Source organism: Oryctolagus cuniculus, chromosome 12 (assembly GCF_964237555.1).
Source record: "Oryctolagus cuniculus chromosome 12, mOryCun1.1, whole genome shotgun sequence".
NCBI classification, from domain to species: Eukaryota; Metazoa; Chordata; class Mammalia; order Lagomorpha; family Leporidae; genus Oryctolagus; species Oryctolagus cuniculus.
In genome coordinates, this window is record NC_091443.1 from 66,377,551 (window position 1) to 66,403,345 (window position 25,795).

Below are 25,795 nucleotides of genomic sequence, written 5' to 3' on the forward strand. Positions count from 1 at the left end.
TGAGCTCCAGAGAGAGACAGCCTTTTTCTAGCTGTCCCCAGTTCCATTCAACACTTGGCACAACTATTAATCTGAGCATTTACCTCCTTTCAAATCAGGATTTTGGAAACAAAGTGTTTTAGACAGCCTGAGGTAATCTCTTGACAGCGATACCACAAAATACAGTTTACTCTTAACTTATTTTCCTTGGTTACCCATCCTTGTAAGAAACCTCAGAGAAAGCACTGTTCTAATAATTTGTTGAGTTTAAGCTCAAAGAAAGATGAAAAATTCCAGTTACTACAACCAAAGAGATTCAACATTTATTTTATCATAAAAGTCCAGCAAATAAAACTATATACAAGATCCATGCAAGGAATCCAGTTACACACAAGACACATTTAAAACCTGGTTAAAACACAATCTCCACAAGAGCAGGGAACAAAGCCGGTAAGACCAAGTATCTTTAGTGAGAAACATAATCATGTTTGTATTTTGGATGCTGCTTGAATCCAATTCTTTCCCCAACAATGAGGCACTGGATCACCCACTCTTGTGACACCACAGGCAGCTGCAATGCTTCGGCACACTTCAGCACCGAGGCTGGGCAGGAGGGGTCCGTCACCACCACGTCAAATACCCCTAAAGCAATATCTGAAGGAGCAGGGAAAGCGAAGGAGAAAAGGACACTTGAGTGAGCCCTTTATTACAGAGACAGACATGCTTCCTACCAGTAACAGCCACCTCAGCCCAAATTAACATCTTAGGACAAACACGGCACTACTGATGACCAAAAGGAAGTTACAGTTACTGTACACTGACACAAGAAATGTTTAACAAATACATCACTGGGAAGCAGTGGAATACAATGACTTACCTCTTGAAGGTGGTGCCTTTCTGCTGATAAGGTCAACCTATCAGGAAAGTGAGACATGGACCACAGGCCTAACAGCTATGGGTCTGAGGACATCCTTGGACAATAACAACTCATACACACTTTCCAAGTACCTTTGTTGTGGGCACTTGAATGATGCTGCTTCACAGAGGCTGCTCCACCAGTCATGAGGATCTCAGACCAGAGCTCCAGGAAATTCTGCTGTTGGTCTGACACCAAGAGTACCTTCAGATTCTGGAAAGGGTTTTCACGAGGTTGCCTACGGAGGAGTCAGACACACAGCACTTTGGAACTGGAAAGGACTTAGGACAGAAAATACCCAGCCAGTGGCCCTTCTGCAAAGGTACTCTGAGTGCTTTCACAATGAAGCTCTATTATTAGGGGACCCTCACCCTCGCCCTTTTTCTGTGAATGATGTGCACTCTCTGGGATCCTGGCCTTCTTTCTCTATTCATCCTAGGGCCAAGAATAATAGCAAAAAAATTTAATGCTTGCATAACTTAGTTCCCTAACCTTAGGGGTTGAGAAAGTGACACGTACTTTCAAAAGGTTCCTAGCCTGTGGAAATGAAATGTTTCAGTAAATTGCTGAGGTCATTTCAAACCCACTCAACATTCTAAGTTACCCTGAAAATATTTCCATTTCCAGAAACACTGATTCTCTCACCTAGATCTCCCTTCCAAAAGCTTCCCATCTTCTTGCTACACAACTTTGGGCCCTCAAATACTCACCAATCCAGGATTCTCTGTTCCTCAAGGCTGTACCCAGCTGGCAACAGGTAATTACGGTAGTTCTGGAGCTGGTTGGCATGGCAACTGTCATGGACCCAGACATGAGACACACAAGGAATCCCACTGGCAAGGCACAGGAAGTACTTCCGGGTTCGACAGTGTTGATCCGCAATTAGCAGACACTGGTAGGCTGTGTTACACTACAAGGAAAGTAACCAAGCCACTGGGTCTGGTGATTCCTGTGGAAAGCTCCTGAGTAGCAGTCGTAATGAGAACAGACTGAAGCCTTCCAACTACTCAGCAAACTTCCCCAGATTCTCTGCCTTACCTGCAGCTTTCTGAGAGCCTATATCCCTGCGGGACAACAAAAACCCATAGCCCTGGCCTTTCAGGCTAGGAATCAGCAGCACCAGTGGGCATTTCCACCGAACACAAATTTCAAGCTGCTTTGGTCTCAGCAACAGAACCATAGCCATTAAGTAACCTAAGGTTCAAATTTCTCTTCCTTGTATATGGTAAGAATATTTCATGCAACATTTTGGCTGTTTCCTAGTCCCTAAAATCTCTGACCTCTCTGAGGCCTCTTCTCAGTACATCAAGTGGGCTCTTACGATTGTCACTCTGGGAAGCCACACGAAGAAACTCCTCACCTGGGCTTCATTGAAATCTTCAAGGATATAGCCAGCTCCTGCTCGAAGCTGGGATTCTGTATACTGCTTGTTGAAAGGTGGAATTTCTAAAAATTCTATATAAAAAAAAGATAATCAAGGTAGTCAATAATGACCGCGTTGGCTGGTTTCCCATTTGCTACATTCTGCCTGCTGCTTCCCACCTCCTTTTCACTCCCCAGCTATTGCCACAGCAGTGTACCCCCAAACTAGGGCTTCCCACAGCTCAGAAACTGCTCTTGAGGCCTATTTAATGCTGCTAAAAGAAGGGACAAGAACGGGGGGGAACAGAAAGATCAGGAATGGAGGTAGGTCCTAGACCTAAAAACATCAAAGGTTCCTATACTAAACCTAAGTCACAGTACTGCTCGTAGGGATGGACAACCATTTCCCACAATGTCATACTCCAATATGAATAACCCTTACCATCAGGAAGTTCTTATGTCTACCCTAAATTTCTCTCGCCTCAATTTAAACCCCTTCCCTCTACTTCTTTGGAAATGAAGCAGAGCTGATGAATACTTGATAATAAAACCTTCAAATTATCACTTTATCAGCGTTTTCTTAACCCATTATACCTGAAATTTTGATAAGCCAGAATGCTCAAGGAAAGTAAGGTTTTTAAAATGTAACCAATAACTGAAGGTTAATCAAAATCCTGTTTCAACCTCTTTGTTGAAAACTATCTACCTTTGATGATCTTGAAGTACCTCAGGGCACTGAGCATCAGTGACTGCTCTACAGTCTGGGGGTGAAGTAGAAGGTATGAGAGATGAGGCTGGAGCTGTAATGACCCTAGGCAATTAGAAATTGCTTCTTTTGACCAAATATCTAATATGAGCTTGTTTTCTTATCATCTGCTCCTCTTATATATAAATAACACATTAAAAAAAAAAGACATTAGAGATTTTCATTACGTACAAGTCCTGGGAAATTATAATTGACATTTTATCACAAACAAAAAACCAACCCAATGCATAAAGTTCAGTACCAGGACCACTCCACTTTCCCCTTAGCCCCTGTGGTACTGGGAAAGCAGGCCCCTTACAAACACGCCCTGGGTGCCCTCCTTCCCTACCAGGGCTGCTCCACTGTACTGATCCCCACCCCCATCTTTGCTTTGGTCTGTCAGGCCCCCTTCTTCACCCGTATCCTCTCTTCTTGAGTCTCCATTCGTCTCAAACTGCCCAAACTGGAGACTAAACGGCTGTTAGAATGTATCAAGCTCTTTGTCTTTGTCATAGCATTGTTTTGGTGTCACCACCTTTACCACCAAGACTCCTGCTCATGTGTCATTCATTACCCTCAGGACTGTTTCCCATGCTGACTTATTTAGGATTTTAAGCCCCAATTAGAATTACCCTGTCTATGCAGTTCATCTTGCTAATTTTTCTCCAATAATTGGGTTTGATTTTCTTTACTTTCAAGGTATGAGGGCCCTGCCAAATGGAGGTTAATTCTACCATTTAAACAGAGGAGGAAGGAACTAAATAAACTCAAATCCAGAGTCCATTCCTGTGTCTGACGAGTCCCCTGATGGTGTGCCATCTCACAAGACTGGCTACCATATTATTAGTAAATGTCTCATAAGGTGAATTTAGTATTTTACTGCACTCTTGCTATAAACAGGCATCTAAGAGTTCTCATGTATCTTGTAACACCTATCAGTTTCTTGAAAATTAATTCTGCAAAGGATTGTTTTAGTGCAGATGTCTTCAGCCTTGAGACTGAGAAACCCCTAAGCATTCTCATATGCCAAAAATATTAAAGATTCTGGTGGTGCTGGGCCAGTGTCTGTGGATGAAGGAACCAACATAAAGTAGATGTATTCACCATGACCACAAACTTTCTAACAGAAACCAGGAGACCCCTTTACAAAAGGCTACCCGAATGCCTCACTTACTTTTTCTGAATTTATTAGGTCTCTCAAAAGCACAGATTTTAAAAGAATTCAACAGCCTGATTTGCATACCGAAGTCAGCTTAGTTGACTAGGGTGCCAAGCAACAGTAAAACACGTGCAGAGCTGCCTGGTGCAGGGAAGGGCTAGGACACAGTTGGAACAATATTGTGAAAGCAAGAAGAAACCAAGACCATGATCACTGCCTCAGTGCCGTGACACACCTCTATACAGAACCCTCAAAGAATTCCTAATTATTTATGATTAAACTAAGAATGTTTGGCTAGGAAATTCCTCACATGCCTCTTTATTTCTAAATGTACCTATGTGAATTCTGTTTGACAAGCCTTTGCATACACTTAACCTTGGATATCCACAACACACCATGCCTACTCCCATAGCCCAATATCTCCACACCACAGCTTCTCTATACGCACCTTCCAAATAGCACCAACCATCACTGCAACTCCCTAATCACCCCTCCTGTGTCCTTGTACTTCTCCTCCATATGGTACAGTTGTAAAGACAGTTTTGATAAATGAGGTGTCATCCATACCTGAAACGCCTACCATCACAGATCTCTGACAACCACATTCCCTAACTGAATTCCATCTTCTAAGACTCAACAGTAGACATTCTATCTGGACCTTTAACCTTGAGACACATTTGGATAGTCACTTGTAGTGAATACATTGTGTATGTCCTTTGTCCTAGACTGCATACTTTTCAGACTTACCTTTCCCCACTTCAGCCTTCACTCAAAAGCAGTAAAAACATAGAAATGCAATGCAGAGTAAGGTCAAAGACAGGAACAAGAGCTGAAAAGACCTACAAGCACCTTCTGATCACACTAGGCACCCCACATTCCCAGTCTTACACTCTCAAAACAATGAACCTCACCTTCCATGTAGCTTTGCTCCACTAGTTGCCCCTAGAACACAAACACAGCAGGGTCCTCAGAAACCTGACCTGGATAGCTGTAATAGGGTAAAATGAACACTGGGTTCTACTCCCAAAGCTGTCACTATTGTGGATGAAAAACAATTAGTTAACCACTCCAAGCTCAACAGATGAAAGATCTATTTCTCATCTGCTTCAGAGGACTATTTTGAGGAACCACTGACTTGGGGGAATTTTACGAAAACTATAAACCAAGAAGCAGGGTACAAATTAGTTTTCACTTTTTAGACCAAGGTCCCAGTTGCTATTTGCCCCAGCTCTACAGATGCCAGGGAAACCACCAGCTCATAAAGTGAATGCAAATTAAGGAAGTAGGCATGTATCACAGTCCCAGGGCTTCCTTGGGCCTTACCCTCCTCTTCCTCACTGCTTCCTGTAGGCCCATCGGACAGCTTGGAGCGGCTGGCCAGCTTGTCACTGGTTGTGGCCATGGTGAGGAGAAAGGCATAGCCAAGAAACAAGGTCTTGTTGAGTGGTAAAGGACCCCTTTGCTCTTCCATGGTAGAGGGTTCAGTGGTGTGATCTCCACTTTCACAGGGGCTCACACACTCTCCTGCCCCCACTGCACCTGGTAAGGACAGAGGCACAGTTACAAGAGAAGACCATTGCCTGGGCAGAGGCCCTGGCCCAAGTATGACCTGAGGGATAGGCAATGTCCTGATGAACTTTTCTGAGCTAGGAACCAAAGACCATTCCTATGGCCAATAACCTAGGACCAAATTTATAATGAAGAGAAATTTACATATTTAAGTTTTAAACATCCATGACAATGTTTTCATAAACGAAAATTAACTAGTTCTGTTTCTGTTTAGCCAAACTAAGTATTTCTGAGATCATCTGAAGAAGGAAGTGGTTCTAATACAAAAAATAGGCAAATAGTGTAAAGTGTCTGGGTATTTTCAGCCCACTTTCTCTGCCCCATTCTCTGATTCCCCATAGGCTATGGGCTATTTTGAAGAGCCTTAAAACACACACACACACACACATATACACATACATCTTTATTACCAAGAAATATCCCCAGCAGATCTTCCCATCCCTTTTGTAACCCTCACCAGAATGGCACAAAGAATGCTTGGTAATAAAGTGTTTTTACAGATAGATGGAGCCACATCAAAATAGCCTGCCTCCGCGTCCCAGTTTCCAACACCTGGTTAGGGAAGTGAACCAGCTAGTCCAGGACTCCCAGAACACCCATGCTAGAAGTGCCCCAATAAGTCCTTGAAAAGGAAACAGGATACCTGGCCTGGAGAAGCTGAATCGTAGGTTCATTAGGAGGCTAAGATGACAGACAGGTCATGCATGCCTCCCTACAATAACCAGCAAAAGAACAGTCTCAGAAAAAAAAAAAAAAAAAAAAAAAAAAACAGTCTCAGAGGCAAAATAACGTAATATGTACAATATGATGTCATGTATAAGGCTGGAGTTCAAAATTTGAATCGAAAGCCACCTTTCTGCGCCTCAGATTCTTCAACTGGATAACAAATCCAGGCACCTAAACTTCAAAGGATTTTATGTATATCAGATAAGACATATGAAGCAGCTGGCTCCATGCCTCACAAGAATTCAAGTGGCTGTTTTTAAATATCACAATAGCAGTGGCAGGTGGAAAAAGGAAATAAAATTCAAACACACAGGAAACACAGGAACTCAGGTGCCAAGACGATGGAGTCATTATCAGGTCACCAGCCTGCACGAGCTCCGTAGGACAGAGACCAAATCACCTGCCCTCTATCTCAGAACCCAGGCAGCTGGGTCTGAGTCAATAAGAAGTAGACAGATCCTACTCCAGTCTGAGTACTGAAAATGAGAGACTGGAAAGGGATGGAATAGGAACAGGGGTGACCCAGGCTGGGCTACAATCTTCTTGTGGGAAATAGAAAGCCGGAGGGACCTGAGCACAAGGGAGAGGGAGCAGGAAACAAAGATAGCACCAGGCCAAGGCAGAGGTCTAAGACAAATTCACATATTTTGAATCTGCCTCTAATTCTCCTTCCCTTCTGTGGTAACACTGGAGTCAACGAATGTCTGTGATGGAGGCCTGGCCTCTTATCCCCCGCTCTGCTCAAAGAACAGGGAGCAAGGTGCCTCTGAGCACCTGCTGTGGGCTTGGTAGCGCACAGGACTTTACAGCCAGGACTGAGAGGCCACTGCCCTGTGTTAGGCTCCATCTTCCCAGCAGCTGACCCTGAACGTTGCAGGGGTCAGGGCAGAACGAGGCAGAAAGCAGCACTCACCAGGTTTCGCGGCAGCAGACTTGCGGCCTCGCTTGGCAGGGGACCGTTCCTCTTCAGAAGCAATAAGTTTTCTTTTGCCTGCGGGAACGCCCACAGAGGCCCGAGGACTTTCTGTGATCTTACGGGCAGGCGTTGTGCTGCTGCTGCTGGACGCAGTGGGGGTAGCTGGGGAGCTGATGTTACTGCGCCGTTTCCGCTTCCCTTCCACCAAGTTGTCTACGTTGGAACAAGCCAAAGGTTGGTCACATCCCATGGTCTGAAGCCCTGAACCCAAGAAGCTGGGCGAAGCCTGATTTAGATACCACAGTGCCCTTTTCTCTGCCTCCCACAGGGGCAGGAAGGCTCTTTTAGGCTATCATTTTCTGTTCCAGTCTTTGCCATCCCTGAAATGTCTCTGTCCCCTGAAGAACTGAGAGGGGCCGGCACTGTGGCACATTGGGTTAATGCCCTGGCCTGAAGCACCAGCATCCCATATGGGCGCTTCCAATCCACTTCCAATCCAGCTCTCTGATATGGCCTGGGAAAGCAGAAGATGGTCCCTGCACCCACGTGGGAGACCTGGAAGAAGCTCCTGGTCCCTGGCTTTGCATTGGCTCAACTCTGGCCGTTGCAGCCAACTGGGGAGTGAACCAGCAGATGGAAGACCTCTGTATCTGTGTAACTGTTTTCAAATAAATAAATAAATCTAAAAAAAAAAAAAAAAAAAAAAAAAAAAGAACTGATGAAGCCAGAAAAACACTAAGGATGTACTCTTTGGAGCTATAGCAATAGCTATAGCAATAGCTCTTGAAAGTGACAGCTTATCACCATCTGATAAGCCACACATGGGAATAACAGGTGTGAGGGAAGCATCACTGATTGTTCCAGAAATAGCTCCTCCCACTCTAAACAGAGCAGGGGCCCAAAGGCAGCTGTTCAGGAAGCAAAGGTCTTACCTAAGCTTATATCCGCTGCTTTTGTGAGGGGTGTTACTGCCTCGTATGGGCCAAGCCCATACTGTTCTCTCAGTCTGTTTCCTTGTTCCAAGGACAGGATGACAGCCATTCGCTTATACCACTTCCTTTGGCCTTCCTTCTCAATGCTGTAGTACAGCTCCCCGGACTCCTTCCTATGTCCTTTCACCACTCCTAGAGGAAAAAAGAGAGAGAAACCTGCTGGTGGTGTCGGTGGCCAGCACCCTCTCACAAGGGCTCGGCAAGGCCAGCATGAGTAAGAAATTCAGAGAAAGTAACAGAGAACTCAAGCGAGGACCCAAAAGAATTCTAGCTGTCAATCCCAAATAGTAACAACAGTCAGGGTATAAGTAGCTAGCACTCTGGCATTAGGATAAACAATGTTTCACAACAGAAAGTGACCTTAAATTATAAAATTTCCCCATGCCAGCCATTTTGCATTGTTAATGGTTCAGCTGGTTCCCTTGAAGTGATATGGCACGTGGTTTCTGAATGACCCCATTGTAACTTACTGCTCCTTTCTGTAGTGGCTTCTCTGGAGGCTGAGTGATAAGTCTTAGGCTATAGGTGAAAGATGACATCATTTTAAAAACAGCATGTGTATATCTGATACACAGCAAAGAAAGGGAGAAAACCAAATCTTGTCTCGCTCGCCTCGCCTTTCCTAGCATCTGCGTGCCTGCTCTTTACAACTGGGAATGTGATGGCTCTGGGTTAGAAGACACAATGTGGGGCACAAAAGGACACTGGGCTAGCATTCAGGAGTACTGAGCCAAGGACTAAATCTGCTACTGACAAGCTAGGTGGCCTTGGGCAAGACCTGTTTCCGAACTGAGGGAACTCTCCTTCGCCGCTATCTAGGAATGAACACTTTATAGCATATACACACACATTCACAATCCAAGAACAAGACATACCTTTGAATACCTGTATCATTGCTATAAACAGAAAGGTCAGTTTTGTTCTTTTGTTCTCTCCCAACAGCCTGTGCCTGACTGAAAAGAAACTCAACCATCCCACAAAGGAAAAGAATACAGAGAAAAAGCAGGCCTCGGTTTCCTGTTTTTGCCACAGAATCACTCATTCCCTCTGCTGGTTGTTTCATCTACTTGCACTAAACTAAATCATAAAGACCATCGCTAAAGCACAAAGAAGCCCAAGGCCAAGAATACAGTTCACACTAATGAAGAGCTGCCAGAACTAGAAGCAGTCTAGCGCTGACATTAGGAGACAGCTTCAATAAGTGCTACACCAAATCCCTAACCTTTCATGTCAGGATTCACTCTGGATACCAAGCTCTCTATCTTTGTCTTAAAAGGGCTAAGTGTGTACTTCTGAGAGTGGCAAATGTGAGGCCACTAAGAGTGGCACAGCGGATAAAGCCACTGCCTGCGACACCCACATCCCATATGGGCACTGGTTCAAGTCTTAACTGCTCCATTTCCAATTCAGCTCCTGCAAATGGCCTGAGAAAAACAGCAGAGGATGGCCCAAGTGTTTGGGCCCCTGTCACCCATGTGGGAGACCTGTATGAAGCTCCTGGCTTTGGCCTGGTCCAGCACTGGGTATCAGGGCCATTTTGGGAGTGAACCAGCAGATGGAAGCACAATCTTTCAGTCTCTCATTCTTGCTCTCTGACTTTCAAATAAATAAATCTTTAAAATAAACAAAAGAGCAAATGCATGTGACACACAAAACTATAGGTCACAGCCCATAAGAGATCCCAATCCATGTGCTACTCCTAACAGAGCCATATCCAGCTAACAGTGTTGCCTGAACTACAAGGTGGAGGTGCCTATTTAACACTTGAAAGAAAGGGCCAGCAGCAACTACTCTAAGGATTCCAAGCACAAGAGAGCTGGAGAGGCTTAGTAGAAAGGCCTGTCTGTACGTTACCACAACTCATGTTCCAAACAAGTCCCAAAAAGGACATTTTAAAATGATAAACAATACAAATAGGAATCTTCAAGTAAGTTCACAGAAAGTAGGCAAGATTAGAACTAGTACGTGAAACAGTAATGACAAACACAAATCCCTCACTATCACCAATACTGACTACTTTAAAAATAAGAAAGCCACTGTTCTTCCAACCAAACATTAAGTGGTGGATGTGCAGGTATACAAAGACAGCACTAACAACTTCCTCCTAAGCTAAAATGTCTCAGTGTGTCTGCCACACTCACCTACTGAGCTGCCATCAAAGAGTATGGTAAGTTCAAAGGTCAGCAGTGAGACAACAGAATACGGAAAGGGAAAAAACACCAACCTTAGAGAGAAAGCTTAAAAATACCACCTTAACCAGGGATAAAGATAAGCATCTCGAGTAATGTCATGCCTGGCCACCATTTGCTACAGTGGAAAGGGTACTTCATCTCGTGATGTACTTTTTAAAAACCAAAAACCACAGTCTAATGAGAAAGCAGACACACCCAAACTGTAAGGACATTACACAAAATACCTGTCCAGTACTCCTCAAATCTGTCCAGGTCATAGAAACAAAAGACTCAGAAACTGCCACAAATCAAAGAAGACCAAAGGACACAAGATGACTAAATGCACTGTGGTATCCCGGACTGGGTCCTGAAACAGAAGGACTTTGAGATCCAATCAAAATCTGGAGTACAATTAATAGTAATGTAAAAAGACTGGTTTCTTAGTTTTGACAAATGTACCATATCAATGTGAGGTATGAATAATAAGGAAAGCTGGGTGGAAGCTTGGCAATTTTTTGTAAAACTAAATTATTCCAGAATAAGTTTATTCTAAGACAAGCAAACAACAAATGAGTAAGAGAGCCAGTGGCAAGAGGAACCAGTGTTGCAGAAATGGACTTTCTGACATTAGAGAGTCCAGAAAAGCCCTTCAGGTTGGCGTGCATGTCTTGATAGATACAGAGAGAACAGAAGTAACAGAGAACACAGTAAGTCTCTAGAAACTGCTCTTTATATTACCTGCGCTGAAATACTCATCTTCTGAAAGTGCTGTCACTTCTGTGTCCAGTGGGATGGGGTCGCACAAGAGAATGTCTTTGCCCAATACATCACACTCGTACCCATCATCAAAGAGCAATTTATACTTCCCAGCTCCAACATCTCGTGTGATTTTCCCAGAGTAAAAATAGCCATTGGATGACCATTTGGCTACGACACGAAGCCCTACAAAGCTGTTCCCTGGAGAGGAGGTATCTAAGCCATCAGAGGAGCCAGCAGCAGCCTGGAAAGGAATCTCTGGAGAGTCACTACGACGCAAAGCACCAGTGCCCACATCTGCTCGTCTGCTGGAGTCTGGCACTCGGGGCATGATTCGGGTGAAGGATTTATCATCCGGTGACATGCTGGGTGAAATGTCCTCTATGCCCAAGGGGCCAGGCACAGCTGTTTCCCTAAAGGGAGATAAGAGACAGGAGAAGGCAGTGAGAAGCAGCAGCTGTAAGTACCTATCTACCAATTTCCCCACTCCATTGTCCATGGGTCTCTTTAGCCCATTCTTGATTAACCCCATCACAGGCAAGAGCCTGGTCTCTCAGGCGCCTCACTCTGATCCCTGCCCACTCCCCAGTCAACTGGGCCCCTCTTCTCCCTCCTGACACCCCACATACTCTCTACTCCCATCTCTTCTCTCTACTCCCTTTTTTCTGAACAAGTCACAGACTAAGTGTATCTCACACTACCCGGGTACCTGGTTCCAGTGGTCCGAGAAGGCGGGCGGCCCCTTCGCCCGCGCCCACGAGGCGTGACTGGAGCCTTCCCTCCCTGTCTGATGCCAAGGCCTGCATCACCATCCTCCTCACACACTGGCGCCCCTGTCTGACTGACCCCTTTTCTAGGACTAGAGAATGAAGACAAGTTAGTCTGATAGCACCTGCTACTGGACCCCTTCTTCACAGTCTCCCCTTGGCCCTACCCTACATGTGCTGGGGATCCAGGGCAGCAGGGAGCTGGCTCATAAACCCACCACCAAAATCTCAGCCAGGGAGTGGGGAATATGGGATAGCAAGTAAAGGACATCCTCCTCTGTGACAGTCTGTTCCCTCCTCACAAAGCTTTCTACTGCTGCCCTCAAAAACAGCACACCCACTTCTGCCCTGCCTTCGCTACTTCAGGCTCTGGAAACCTGCAAAGATAACAAAAAGCAAGGGATGCATCAAGCTGGGGCCACTACCCCAAATGTCCTATACTCCCGACCAAAACGTGTAGGCTGCACAGTACAGGGGGCCTGGAGCATGTACTCAGCATGCCGAGTCCCCGCACCTGTGTTTACGTTTCCTCAGGGGCTTCCTTGCCAACCCCATCTTCCCACAGGGCTCCACCCTACCTCCCACGTGAACCCAAAATAGGAGAGGAACAAACTGGGGAGGAAGAGGAGTTGATTTATCCTAGGTCAGTAATAAGGGATTTCCCATTACTCCCCTTTTCCTGTGATATTAAAATGTCAGCAACCCTGCCCCTGCTGTGGCTCTCTCTGGAGACCCTGTCTGCACCTCAGTTTTCCTGGGCCTCCTCGGGAGCTGGGTAAGGCAAAATCTGCGGGTTCTGTCCCGCTGGTTTTCCCTTTGGGTGGTGCGGCTCCTCTCCCTGAGCTGCCACTGCTGTGCATGGCTGAGAGACTCGTCCCACTTGACGTGCGGTGTAAGCTGGATGCCTTGGAGGAGAAGGAGCTGATATCCCCCAGGTCACCTGAGGAGCCCCCAGTCTGGGAAGGGGACACTTCAGTTTCACACTCCTGACACTCTACAATTGGCTCTTCAGTTTCCTGTAAGGAAGAAATGGATACAGCTTAAAAAAGCCACAATAACATAAAAGTAAGGTGATGGCTGGAAAATACTAGAGACAGCAAGAAATTTTACTACAGAAAGGTAGCAAACAGGAGGAAACGTTTTGCAATAATGGAAATGTTCTCTATCTGTTTTGAGTAATGGTTACATAAAATTGTCAAAAGTCAAGGAGTGGCTGGCGCCATGGCTCACTAGGCTAATCCTCCGCCTTGCGACGCCGGCACACCGGGTTCTAGTCCCGGTCGGGGCACCGGATTCTGTCCCGGTTGCCCCTCTTCCAGGCCAGCTCTCTGCTGTGGCCCGGGAGTGCAGTGGAGGATGGCCCAAGTGCTTGGGCCCTGCACCCCATGGGAGACCAGGAGAAACACCTGGCTCCTGCCTTCGGATCAGCGCGGTGCGCTGGCCGCAACGCGCCAGCCATGGCGGCCATTGGAGGGTGAACCAACGACAAAAGGAAGACCTTTCTCTCTCTCTCTCACTGTCCACTCTGCCTGTCAAAAAAAAAAAAAATAAAAAAAATAAAAAAGTCAAGGAGTGAACATTTAAAGATCTGTTATACTGGGACATTGTATTTCAATAAAAAATAAAGATGGCACTCGACTGGGAAGAAAGAGAGCTAGGTAATTATTTTTCAACTGGACAAGTTCACAACCTCTGGCCACCAAGAATATTTGAACCCAGAAACAGGTGAGCAGACAGGTGAGATAATGAGATCAAAGGAGAAAATGAGTACATTACTGAAACTTTTTTAATGTTGTACTACTTTCCAATACAGCACACAATACCGTAAGATGCTTAAATGATTGTTTCTGACTTCTCCCTTCTTAAAAATATCTCCTCCTTTAAAATACTTAAAATCATTTTCTCTTCCTTTCACTCTACCACTTTGATTGCTGCTGTTCATGCTTACTCTGGGATTACCCTTAGCCTATTCCTTTAAGACTGGCACTTCCCAGGACTCTGCTCTCTTGTCTTTTCTCACTTTTATCTGCATCCCGTCTGTCTACCAACAAAACAGTGACCACTCAGGGCCAAACTCAAAGATTCAAATGCTACTGAACTCTTCCCCTTGGATGTACCACAGACACCTAAAATTCAACACATCCTAAACTCAATCTACGATTCACTCTTATTTCCTTTCCCTCAAGGAGTGAATCCTTTTATTACATCTCCCATCCCCCTGCAGTTCTCTCTGGAAGGGAATGCTTGCTTTCCACCAAACCCTCAAACCCAACAGTTTTGCAGTGAGGAATCTCCTTGATGCCCAGTGCCATTTACAGACCATTTCTGTCTCCCCACCTCCTGCTTCTAACAAACCACTATTTTCCATCCTCTTAACCCATCTTCTCTGCTCCCCTTGTTGTTATCCACTAATACTCTTCCAATTGTTCTCTGATGCATCAAAATATTAACTCCTGATTCACAGGCCCCCTGCTATCCTCTCATTCCTGCTTCTGTCTTCATTCTTAGTGGCTTACATGCACCAGATGACTCATACAGCAACTTCCAAGTTTCCTAACCTAATCCTCACAACTTTCCTTTGCTGCACCTTAGCCCCATCTATGTTCAGAGTCATTTCCCAGTAACTGCACCTCCTCCACAATCTTGGTAACATTAACATGTCCTACCTAGCTGGATCCAAGTTAGCACAGTCTGCCATGGACACCTGACCATAAGCCCAAAACTTGAGTCAGTTTTCTCTCACGGACATGAGAAGCATGCAAGGACAAGGCCTGCCTAGAACTGGGACTGCCTTTGGAACTGCCCAGCAGTCAAAGCTACTACTCTCATAATGAAAGCACACTCCAAGTCAGCTTGTTAAGATCTATTTGTTTACTTGTTTTCTTTCCTGTGTGTCTCCCCTAGAGGCCACACTGGAAGATCTTAAACATCGTTCCTGGATATAGTCCCAAAATGTATCACAAGATCTGCCACAAACAAGGCCCTCAATGTTTACTGAAATAAAAGCTCCTCCTCAAACCAGTGTCCTATTTATGGTCTCCAACTGAGTCCACATATTATCTACTACCCAGCTGCCCAGTCCAAAGCCCAGGAATATATTCAGATTCTTCCCTCTCCCTGAAACCCCATATTCAGGAATTCACCAGCACTATCAATTTTACCTTCTCTATATTTCTTACATCGCTTTCTCTCCTGCCAACCTCCACTGCCACCATCCTAACCTGACCATCATTACCTCTTACCTGAACCATCCCTCTAATCTCAAGCCACTATGATGCACTGTTGCCCTGCTGACCTCTCCGACATGCACACCTCAGTATGTCACTTCTTCCCCAAACAATTCTTTGAGGGCTCCTCATCACACAGAGGACAAAAATCTGAACTCTCTTCTGTGGTACAGAAAGCCCTTTATGCTCCAGGCCCTTACCAACCTCAACAGCCTCTCGTCACCATTCCTTACCCTGCCCCAGGCCTGTTTGCATGTCTCCTTTTCATTCTGCCTGCAGTATCCTCTTGGGCACCGCAGTGGTACTTGAGCAGTTTCTTCCATGAGGTTTTTGAGCCTCCCTCAGGTAGGCGTTGAGGCTCACGCCTTCTTTGGAGCACATCTTCCCACACCTCTGCTTCAGCAATCAACACATTCTGTTCCAACTACATGCCCACTGTAAACCACTAGGGAATAGGTACACTGTCCTTTTGGCTTCCTAGTAACAGTGTCTGCCATGGTGCTAGGAACGTAGTAAAAATCTAAAGAAGCTGCTGGTAAAGAAATGAATAAAATCTTTAAAAGTACTACCCACCAACCAGACCGCTCTCTCCTGCATACTCTGTTTTCTGCCTCTCTGCCTTTGCTTACCGAGCCCTTATTCTTTAATTCTCAAAACTTAAAACCTTCAACATCCAACTCAAATCGTTCTCACTCATCTAAAAAGACTGCATCAAAATCCCCTACACGGAAGACCTGGAAGAAGCTCCTTGCTCTTGGCTTCATCTTGGCCCAGCCCTAGACACTGTAGCCATCTGGGGAGTAAACCAGAAGATATCTCTCTCTTATTCTCTTAACTCTATAATTCACTTTTAAATAAATAAATAAATCTTTTTTAAAAAGTTTAGGGCCTGGCGCTGTGTCATAGCAGGTAAAGCCGCCACCAGCAGTGCCAGCATCCCATATGGGTGCCAGGAACTCAGCTGCTCCACTTCCAATCCAGCTCCAAGCCAATGCGCATGGGAGAGCAGCAGGAGATTGCCAAGCACTTGGGCCTCTGCACCCACATGAGAGACTGGAAAGAAGCTCCTGGCTCCTGGCTTTAGCCTGGCCATTGGGGAGTGAACCAGCAGATGGAAGATTTCTCTCTGCGTGTCTCTCCCTCTAACTCTTTCACATAAATAATAAATAAATCTTAAAAAAAAAAAAAAGACTAGGCTGGCGCCGTGGCTCAATAGGCTAATCCTCCGCCTTGCGGCACCAGCACACCGGGTTCTAGTCCCGGTCGGGCCGCTGGACTCTGTCCCGGTTGCCCCTCTTCCAGGCCAGCTCTCTGCTGTGGCCTGGGAGTGCAGTGGAGGATGGCCCAAGTCCTTGGGCCCTGCACCCGCATGGGAGACCAGGAGAAGCACCTGGCTCCTGGCTTTGGATCAGCGCCATGCGCCCGCCGTGGCGGCCATTGGGGGGGTGAACCAACTTCAAAAAGGAAGACCTTTCTCTCTGTCTCTCTCTCTCTCACTGTCCCCTCTGCCTGTCAAAGGTAAAAAAAAAAAAAAAAAAAAAAGACTAAAAGTTTAATGGTCAGATAAGTTTGGAAAATGCTTAAACAGAAAAAAATAGATTATCTTTACAAGAACGTTTCTTGTACCACTGTAATATGCAAATTTCCACAGAGATGGCAGTGGGGTAAACAGCAGTTACTATTTCTCAAATTTTCAGGGGTTGGTGTTGTGGTTTAGCAGGTTAAAGCCACCATCTGTACCACTGGCATCCCACATGGGTGCTGGTTCAAGTTCTGGCTGCTCCACTTCTGATCCAGCTATGTGCTTATGTGCCTGGAAAAGCAGCAGAGGATGGCCAAGTGCTTGGGCCCTTGCATCCATATGGGAGACCCAGAAGAAGCTCCTGGCTTCAGATCAGCACACCTCCAGCCATTGCGGCCATTTGGGGAGTGAACCAGCAGATGGAACCTCGTTCTCTCTGTTTTTGTAACTCTGATTTTCAAATATATAAATAAATAATAAAATAAATCTTTAAAAAAAAGCTTTTTTCTCACCATGGAGCTTTTTTACCCCTCAGACTAGCTAAAAAGGACTGCTGATTCTAGGAAGATACTTTAAAAAACACCATAGGAAATATTAAATTAATATAATGTACCTGCCAGAGTTCAAAGTGGATTACAACAGTTACAAAAGTTTTTCATGAAGGTAAATTTTTTTCTCATAAAGCTGTTTTTATAATTTTTCTAAACTACTAGTACAAATAAAAAATCTACAAATAAAAATGTTTTTACGGGGCCAGCGCTGTGGCGCAGTGGGTTAACACCCTGGCCTGAAGTGCTGGCATGCCATATGGGCACCGGTTCTAGTCCCAGCTGTTCCTCTTCCAATCCAGCTCTTCGCTGTGGCCTGGGATTGCAGAAGATGGCTCGAGTCCTTGGGCCCCTGCACCTGCGTGGGAGACCCAGAAGATGCTCCTGGCTTCAGATGGCGCAGCTCAGGCGGTTGTGGCCAACTGGGGAGTGAACCAGCAGATGGAAGACCTCTCTTTGTCTCTACCTCTCTAACTCTTTCAAATAAATAAAAATAAATCTTTAAGTCCCAGTTGCTCCACTTCTGATCCAGTTCCCTGCTAATGTGCCTGTGAGGGCAGCACAGAATGGCCCAAGTGTTTGGGCCCCTGCACCCACATAGGAGACCCAGATGAAGTTCTGGGTCCAGCCCTGGCTACTGGGGCCATTTGGGAAGTGAATCAGTGGATGAATGATCTCTTTCTCTTTCTCTCTCTCCTTCCCTCCCTTTTTTCCAGTAACCCTTTCAAATAAATAAATAAATAAATATTTTTTTAAAAATCTATTTATTTATTTTGAAAGGCAGAGTTACAGAGGGGCAGAGAGAGAGAGGGAGGTCTTCCATTTGCTGGTTCACTCCCCAAATGGCTGCAATGGCCAGAGCTGGGCCAATCTGAAGCCAAGAATTTCTTCCGGGTTTCTTGACAGGTGCGGGGTCCAAGGACTTGGACCATCTTCCACTACTTTTCCTAGGCCATAGCAGAGAGCTGGGTCAGGAGTGGAACTACCAGGATTTGAAATGGCACCCAAATGGGATGCCAACACTGCAGATGGCAGCTTTATATGCCGTACCACAGCACCGGCCTCTATTCCTATTGTTTAGGCTGTGTGGCCGTCATGTCCCATAATATTTGACATTAGTTTGAGAAATTGTCATTTATTTTTTATTGAATACCAAATCTCAGAAATATTTCTTTTAAAATATTATCTTTTTTACTGTTTATTTAAAAACATTATTTGTGGATTCCTTTATTATTAATAGTTTAGAAAAATTACAAAAACAGCTTTATAAGAAAACAATTTACCTTCATGAAAAACTTTTATATATATACATAAGATTTATATATTTATTTGACAGGCAGAGTTATAGAGGAGAGGGAGAGATCCATGGAAAACTTTCATAACTGTTATAATTCACTTTAAACTCTGGCAGGTGCATTATATTAAGTGTTAGATAAAATTCTTCATTTAACATTTCATATGCTGTTTTCTAAAGTATCTTTTTGGAATTAGCAGCCCTGTTTAGCTAGTCTGAGAGGTAAAAAATCTCCATGGTGAGAAAAAAGCTTTTTTTAACAATTTTATTATTATTTATTTATATATTTGAAAGGCAGAGTTAGAGAGAGAGACAGACAGACAGACATAGAGAGAACAAAGTTCCATCTGCTGGTTCACTGCCCACATGGCTTCAATGGCTAGAGCCAGGCTGATCTGAAGCCAAGAGCTTCTTCTGGGTCTCCCACGTGGGTGCAGGGGCCCAAGCACTTGGGCAAGCAGGGCTGTCCTCTGCTGCTTTCCCAGGTGCATTAGCAGGGAGTTGGATCGGAACCAGAGCAGCTGGAACTCAATCCTGCACCCATATGGGATGCCAGCACTGCAAGCAGTGGCTTTACTTGCTATCCCACAGTGCTGGCCCCCAAATAAATAAATAAATATATTTTTAAAATGTTTTAAAAAGAATAAACTTGCTTCATTTAATAAAACTCTATACCAGAGTTTAATTCTCCCTGAGCACAATTCCCTATACTGCTAGCAGACGGGATTAAAGAAGAGTATTTGGGTAAAGGAAGGAAAAAAAGAAGGAAGAACAGCAGGAAGAAAATACTGATGCCTCTAATCAATTTATCAAATGGTTCCAAGGACTTAACATACATGATGTTTAATTCTAGAAAATATCGCTAATCTCAACAAGTATGCCAATAATATGATGACATCAGAAGTAGTCTACAATGAATCCCACTAAAAAATAAAGGTACATCTCTTACCAACAGGTCCATGACAAACACGGATGGAGACCAAGAAAGAACAAATGAGTAGACATGAAAATACATTAAAAAAAGAAGAAAAAACACAATGAGGAAACATGCATCTAAACAGTGAGTTCTAAACTTCATTTGAGTTTTTAAGGATTTAAACTAATATGTAAATTTTTGTATTTATACATGAGAAAGATTTATCAATTTGTTTTCAAGAAGAGACTGGTTAAATAACTGACCAATGGTCAAAGAGCAAACCCACGGTTTGGGAAGACAGAATGCAGGACCTCTCACTTTTAATCCGGTTCTTATATCTTTTCTAATAAAAAGATGAAGGGGAAAAGTGTGTTAGAGCTAGTGTACATGAAAGGGGAATGGGGATAGAAGTTGGCACAGGGACCCCAAATATCTACTACCTCAGTTACTTTTCTTTCTACTTCTGTTCCATCCACATAATACACATCTGTGATGACACGAGTGACGAGTGTGCGCACTTCACGGATTGTTCTCATGTGGCGATGCAAGACATGGCCATGTGGAGGCTGAGGCATTTCAAACTCTTCTTCTCCCTAGGACAGAAAATACAGACCATAAGCATGGGTCTCGCTGCTAACTGCCAGAATCACAAATCAGCTTTTCCATGAAAGGACCTGCTCAGAGGTTCCATGATCTATTGTGATGGAATCTGCCAAGCAGTCTTGTTTTCTATTCACCTCTACAAAAGAGCAGGGGTAGATCAACTGCATAGCCAGAAGCTATGAGAAGTCACTATTAGCAAGACCTAAAATGACCTATTTCTGTCTTAATCAAAATCACAGCACCTAACACTTATATGTTGAGATAATTAAGTGAACCTTTGACCTCTAAAATACATTATTTTTAGGTTGTAATCCTAATTTCGATGCTGACTTGTCAATTAGTATACAAGTTTACACTTCCAATAGCTTTTCAGTTTAAAAGGAAAGCATTCTTTAGTCCTTTACATAAAACCAGAATGATGTATCTGTTAAGTCTTAGTGCAGTCTGTTTTTTCTGCATTAAGTGAAAACAATAATTTATTCCTGGAACAAAGAACAATGATTTCTCCTAGGGTTATATATGAAATACTAAGTATATATTCTAAAGAACAGATTATAGCTAGAAAGTTGAGTTAGTGTCCAGAAGCAGAAAACATTAGCAAATTAAGATTTTGTGTCTAGTTCTATAAAGATTGTCACTTTAAATAAGACCTTATGTTCTTATGACAACTATTATATTATTTAGAAAAACTAGCCTATTTCATTCAAAAAACTTTAAATGACCATTTCCTGAAAATTATGGCTGCCTGGTACTATACTAAAAAAATACATGCTGGAAAATTCAGGACAAGTGCAAGTAATTTAAACACTTCAGAAAAAATTCAAATGTATTGTCTCTAATTTACAGAAAAAATAATAAGATCACTATTCAAATGAACAATGAGATTGTTGCCCCAAGATCCATTATTTCTTATTCACAATTTTTTATGTATAGATGATCCCCAAGTTCATGCTTTTTTCAGATATGGGTAATTTTTATTAGCACATTACATCTTCCTTTACATTTTTTAAAAAAGATTTATTTTTATTTATTTGAAAGACAGAGTTATATACAGAAAGAGAGACAGAGCTAGAGGTCTTCCATCTGCTGGTTCACTCTCCAAATGGCCACAATGGCCTGAGCTGAGCCTGTTTGAAGCCAGGAGACAGGAGCTTCTTCTGCATCTCCCACATGGGTGCAGGGGCCCAAGAACTTGGGCCATCCTCAGCTGCATTCTCAGGCATGTTAGCAGGGAGCTGGATCAGAAGTGAAACAGCCAGGACTCAAACTAGCATCCATATGGGAAGCCGGGGGCATTAACCTGCTGTGCCACAGTGCCAGTCCCAGCACATTAGATCTTAAAAGGCTTCTTTGGGGGCTGGCGCTGTGGCATAGCGGGTAAAGCCATCACCTGCATTGCTGGCGTCCCATATGGGCACTGGTTCGAGTCCCTGCTGCTCCACTTCCGATCCAGCTCTCTGCTGTGGCCTGGGAAAGAGTAGAAGATGGCCCAAGTCCTTGGGCCCCTGCACCTGCATGGGACTTCAGATCAGCTCTGCTCTGGCCACTGCAGCCAACTGGGGAGTGAACCGGCAGATGGAAGACCTTTCTCTCTCTCTCTCTGCCTCTCTTTCTCTCTGTGTAACTCTGACTTTCAAATAAACAAATCTTAAAAAAAAAAAAAAAAAAAAAGAGGCCTGTTTCCTACTTGTAATCATTAGTTTATTTGAACCCACCAGTCTTATTACCTATCTATGGCCAATAACATGTGCTATAATTTCAGTCTTGTGTTTCTCAATAACACCAGCATGTTTTCTCATAACATCAGCATCCCATTTATCCACATCTTTGCTCTCCTCTCTCACTCCTCAGGCTTGGAAACTTTTTTTTTTAATTTTTGTTCTCTTAGGTTTGTTCTTATTAAAAACTAAAAGAGATCTTCCATTCAGTGGTTGACTCCCTTAATGCCCACCAACAGCCAGAGCTGATCCAGCTAAAAGCCAGCAGCCAGGAATTTAATCTGCATCTCCCACATGGGTGGGAGGGACCCAACTACTTGAATCATTACCTGTTGCTTCCTAGAGTGTGCATTAGCAAGAAGCTGGATGGGATGCAGAGGTAGGACTCGATCCCAGGCACCCCGATACAGGGTTGCTGGTGCCCCAAGTGGCACCTAACCACTGCGCCACACGCCTGCCTTTGGCTTTGCAATTCTGAGGAGGAAACGCACTTTTGTCTTCCACCTTATTTCCTCCCAAGTAAGCTGATTTCACTTTTATTATTCAGTGTTTAAAGAGAATTATATGTACCACCACAATGAAGGTAACTGCACTTTTCCTGAAAATATGGTAACATTTACCTAAATTTACCTAAAAGTTTCAATAATTTACCTGAATAATCCGCACTCAAATTCCACTTTGGAGATGAACTATCTGCTAAAATAGAGACTGCCAATTAGGTGGGAGTGATTACAGTAACTGCAGTAGTGACAGTGATGATCAATGGGTGGTAGTAGCAGCAGTGGCCAGAGCTGAGCTGATCTGAAGTCCCATGCAGGTACAGGGGCCCAAGGACTTGGGCCATCTTCTACTGCTTTCCCAGGCCATAGCAGAGAGCTGGACTGGAAGTGGAGCAGCCAAGACTAAAACTGGCACCCATATGGGATGCCAGCAATGCAGGTGGCGGCTTTACCCGCTACACCACAGCACAAGCCCCCAAACAGGCCTTTTAAGATATAATGTGCTAGGGGCTGGCACTGTAGTGCAACAGGTTAATGCCTGGGAAAGCTGTGGAAGATGGCCCAAGTGCTTGGGCCCTTGCTACCCACATGGGAGACCTGGATGGAGTTCCAGGCTCCTGGTTTCAGCCTCGCCTAGCCTTAACTATAGTGGCTATTTGGGAAATGAACCAGTGGAAGGAAGCTATCCTCTCTCTCTCTCTTTCTTTCAAGTAAATAAATAAATGTTTTTATAAATTAAATTAAAATAGCACATAGTGAAAAAGACCATAAAATTTTTATATTTTTATTTCAGAGGCAGAAAGGGAGAAAGTTCTCTTTCTTCCAATGGTTCACTCCTCAAATATCCACAATGGATGTGGCTATACCAGGCTAAAGCCAGGATCCTGGAACTGAATCCAGGTCTTCCACACAGGTGGCAAGGTCCCAAGTGCTTGAGCCATCACCTACTTCCTCCAAGGCACTTTGATATGGGAAGACAGCATACCAATTGGTAACTTAACCATTGCATCAAATATCCACTCCAAGAATATTAATTCTGAAGTCAGATACAGAGTTCAAACTGCACTTCTGTACCTACTAATGGGAAAATCTTGGCAAGTTACTTAACCTCTCCATAGTTGATTTCTTAACCTACAAAATGGAAATAATAATATCAACCTCATAATGCTGTCATATTGTAGGTATTCAATATATAGGAACTATATTTTATTTTTACTTATTTGAAAGGCAGAGTTACAGAGATTGGGAGGGGGAAGTGGGGAAAGAGAAAGAGAGACAAAGAGAACTTCAATCTGTTAGTTCACTCCCCAGATTACTAAAATGGCCCAGGGCTGGGCCATGCCCTAACCAGGAGCCAGAAGCTTCTTCCAGATCTCCCACATGGGTATAGGGGCCCAAGCACTTGGGCCATTCTCCACTGCTCTCCCAGGCACATTAGCAGATGGTTGGACTGGAAGTGGAGCAGCCGGGACTCAAACTGGCATCCATTTGGAATGCCAGCATTGCAGGCAGCAGCTTTACCTGCTATGCCACAACGCCATCACATTTTATTTTTACCAAACAAACTTGGACAACTGGAATGAGAGTCATTCTCTAGTAGGGAATTCCTAGGCAGATCCCAAAGGAGGATGATCTACCAGAGCAGCTGAAAAGGCAGTTTTATCACAATTAATGCCTTCTGGAATGACCCTGACACGGATCCCACTGCAACCTGATGAAATTCCGAACTTTCACTTATTTGTTAATACATACATGTCTATCGTACTTCCCTACTCTATTCCCAGGAATCTATTCTTCCCCCAGCCTCACTTTCATCAGCACCAATCCTTTTCATGGAATTCTCTTATCTTGGCCTCTTTTCTGCAGTTCCTAGTCACCTAGGGACTTTCCCCCATCTATAACTCCATTATTATTCTTTCAGTTCCAATACTGTAATATACAATCCTCTATGCTTTTCCTTACTATTTTCTATGCTTTGAGTTCCTGGAAACCATAGAATAAGATTACTGTGAACCATTTAGGGGAAAAGTTATTAGCAGTGATGGTCAGAAAGGAGGATGAAAAGTGATGACAGAAGCAAAAGACTGAATTATAAAAGAATATTCTAGGACCCAAACTGTATGCCAAGCTCTCCTTTCCAGTAAGACCTACCTTGCAAACTCTACCACTACCTCATGTTCCCTAAACCTATTCACTGGCTAGAGCTAATCATAATTTTCACTACCTTATCTCTATCCTGGATAAATTGTTCTTGTCTTTTAGCCACTGTCCTATACAAACCTGTTAAGAGTTGGATTACTGGAAGTGCTCCAATTGTGATTCTGTAAACATACATGAAGTCAGAAGCAGAAAGTCTGAAGCATGCGGTATGTTCTCTCACCTGGCTGTGGAGCGACTCCGTGTCATCCCCAGGAGCACCGCCAGGTTTCTCACCACTGCCCTTCTCGGTCTGCACCACTGCATCTTGTTTTCCAGAGCTGTGGTCCACTGTACTGGTCCCCTGCTCACACACATTCTTCACAGTCTGGGTTCCTGCTGAAACAGTTTCTGGGACCCACAGGGAACGCTCCATGGTCTGGATTCCTATGTTATTCTGGGTGGGCCTTTCAACCAAGGTCTTACTAGGCTTTTCCCGATCAGTGTTCTGTCTTCCTCTCTGGCCTTCTAGCACATCTGTCTCCATTGCTTCTTCTTGAGGACTAGATGGCCTCTGTGTGGCCACCTGCTGGGACAGGGGAGAAGCAGGGTCCCTGTGAGGACTGACAGGCTTCACAGACTGTTCACTCTGCCTGATCCTTTGGTCACCTTCCAATTTTTCCTTCTCCTCTTCTGCTTGAGTACTTGGAAAATGGAGCAAGTTCCCTCTGAAAATGAAGCATATAGAGAAAACATGTGCTATACTTTGAATATAGTTTGCTCCCTCCAAAATTCACGTTAAAATCTACTGCCCACTGTGATGTATTAGAAGTTGAAAACTATACCAACTATGGTATTCAGAGATTGGGCTTTGGGAGGTAATTAAGATTAAATAAGGTCATCAGGCTGGGGCACCAATGACTGAATCCTGGTAGCTTTATAAGAGACCAAAACTGGCCAGTGCCATGGCTCACGTGGGTACTCCTCCGCCTGCAGCGCTGGCACCCCCTGTTCTAGTCCCAGTTGAGGTGCTGGACTCTGTCCTGGTTGCTCCTCTTCCATTCCAGCTCTCTGCTGTGGCCCAGGAGGGCAGTGGAGAATGGCCCAAGTGCTTGGACCCTGCACCCACGTGGGAGACAGGAGGAAGCACCTGGCTCCTGGCTTCGGATCAGTGAAGTGCACCGGTTGTGGTGGCCATTTGGGGGGTGAACCAACGGAAAAGGAAGACCTTTCTCTCTGTCTCTTTTTCTCTCACTGTCTAACTCTGCCTGTC

The 25,795-nt window shown here is 44.4% G+C and overlaps 2 protein-coding genes across 11 annotated transcripts in view; one reads left to right on the forward strand and one right to left on the reverse strand.

Moving 5' to 3' along the window:
- Positions 1-9,994, forward strand: part of TUBGCP4 (tubulin gamma complex component 4) — a 48,001-nt gene extending 38,007 nt beyond the window's left edge. For all 4 annotated transcript variants that reach the window (XR_011380387.1, XR_011380386.1, XR_011380388.1 and 1 more), the window contains one exon: positions 9,307-9,994. The gene's annotated coding sequence lies outside the window, so the exon portion shown is untranslated. The remainder of the gene's footprint in view (positions 1-9,306) is intronic.
- The window catches only part of TP53BP1 (tumor protein p53 binding protein 1), a 109,209-nt gene continuing 83,690 nt past the window's right edge, over positions 277-25,795 (reverse strand). For 5 of the 7 annotated variants that reach the window (XM_070054092.1, XM_070054090.1, XM_070054091.1 and 2 more), the window contains 12 exons: positions 24,767-25,250; positions 20,006-20,158; positions 12,803-13,074; positions 12,001-12,150; positions 11,274-11,704; positions 8,305-8,496; positions 7,370-7,585; positions 5,485-5,700; positions 2,256-2,350; positions 1,606-1,805; positions 988-1,133; positions 277-633 (listed from right to left, as the gene is read on the reverse strand). In XM_070054092.1, coding sequence (XP_069910193.1) covers positions 446-633; positions 988-1,133; positions 1,606-1,805; positions 2,256-2,350; positions 5,485-5,700; positions 7,370-7,585; positions 8,305-8,496; positions 11,274-11,704; positions 12,001-12,150; positions 12,803-13,074; positions 20,006-20,158; positions 24,767-25,250 — 2,743 coding nt within the window. In that variant the 3' untranslated portion in view covers positions 277-445. Of the gene's footprint in view, positions 634-987; positions 1,134-1,605; positions 1,806-2,255; positions 2,351-5,072; positions 5,104-5,484; positions 5,701-7,369; positions 7,586-8,304; positions 8,497-11,273; positions 11,705-12,000; positions 12,151-12,802; positions 13,075-20,005; positions 20,159-24,766; positions 25,251-25,795 lie in introns of all 7 variants that reach the window. The other 2 variants (XR_011380882.1, XM_070054093.1) reach the window with 2 other exon arrangements.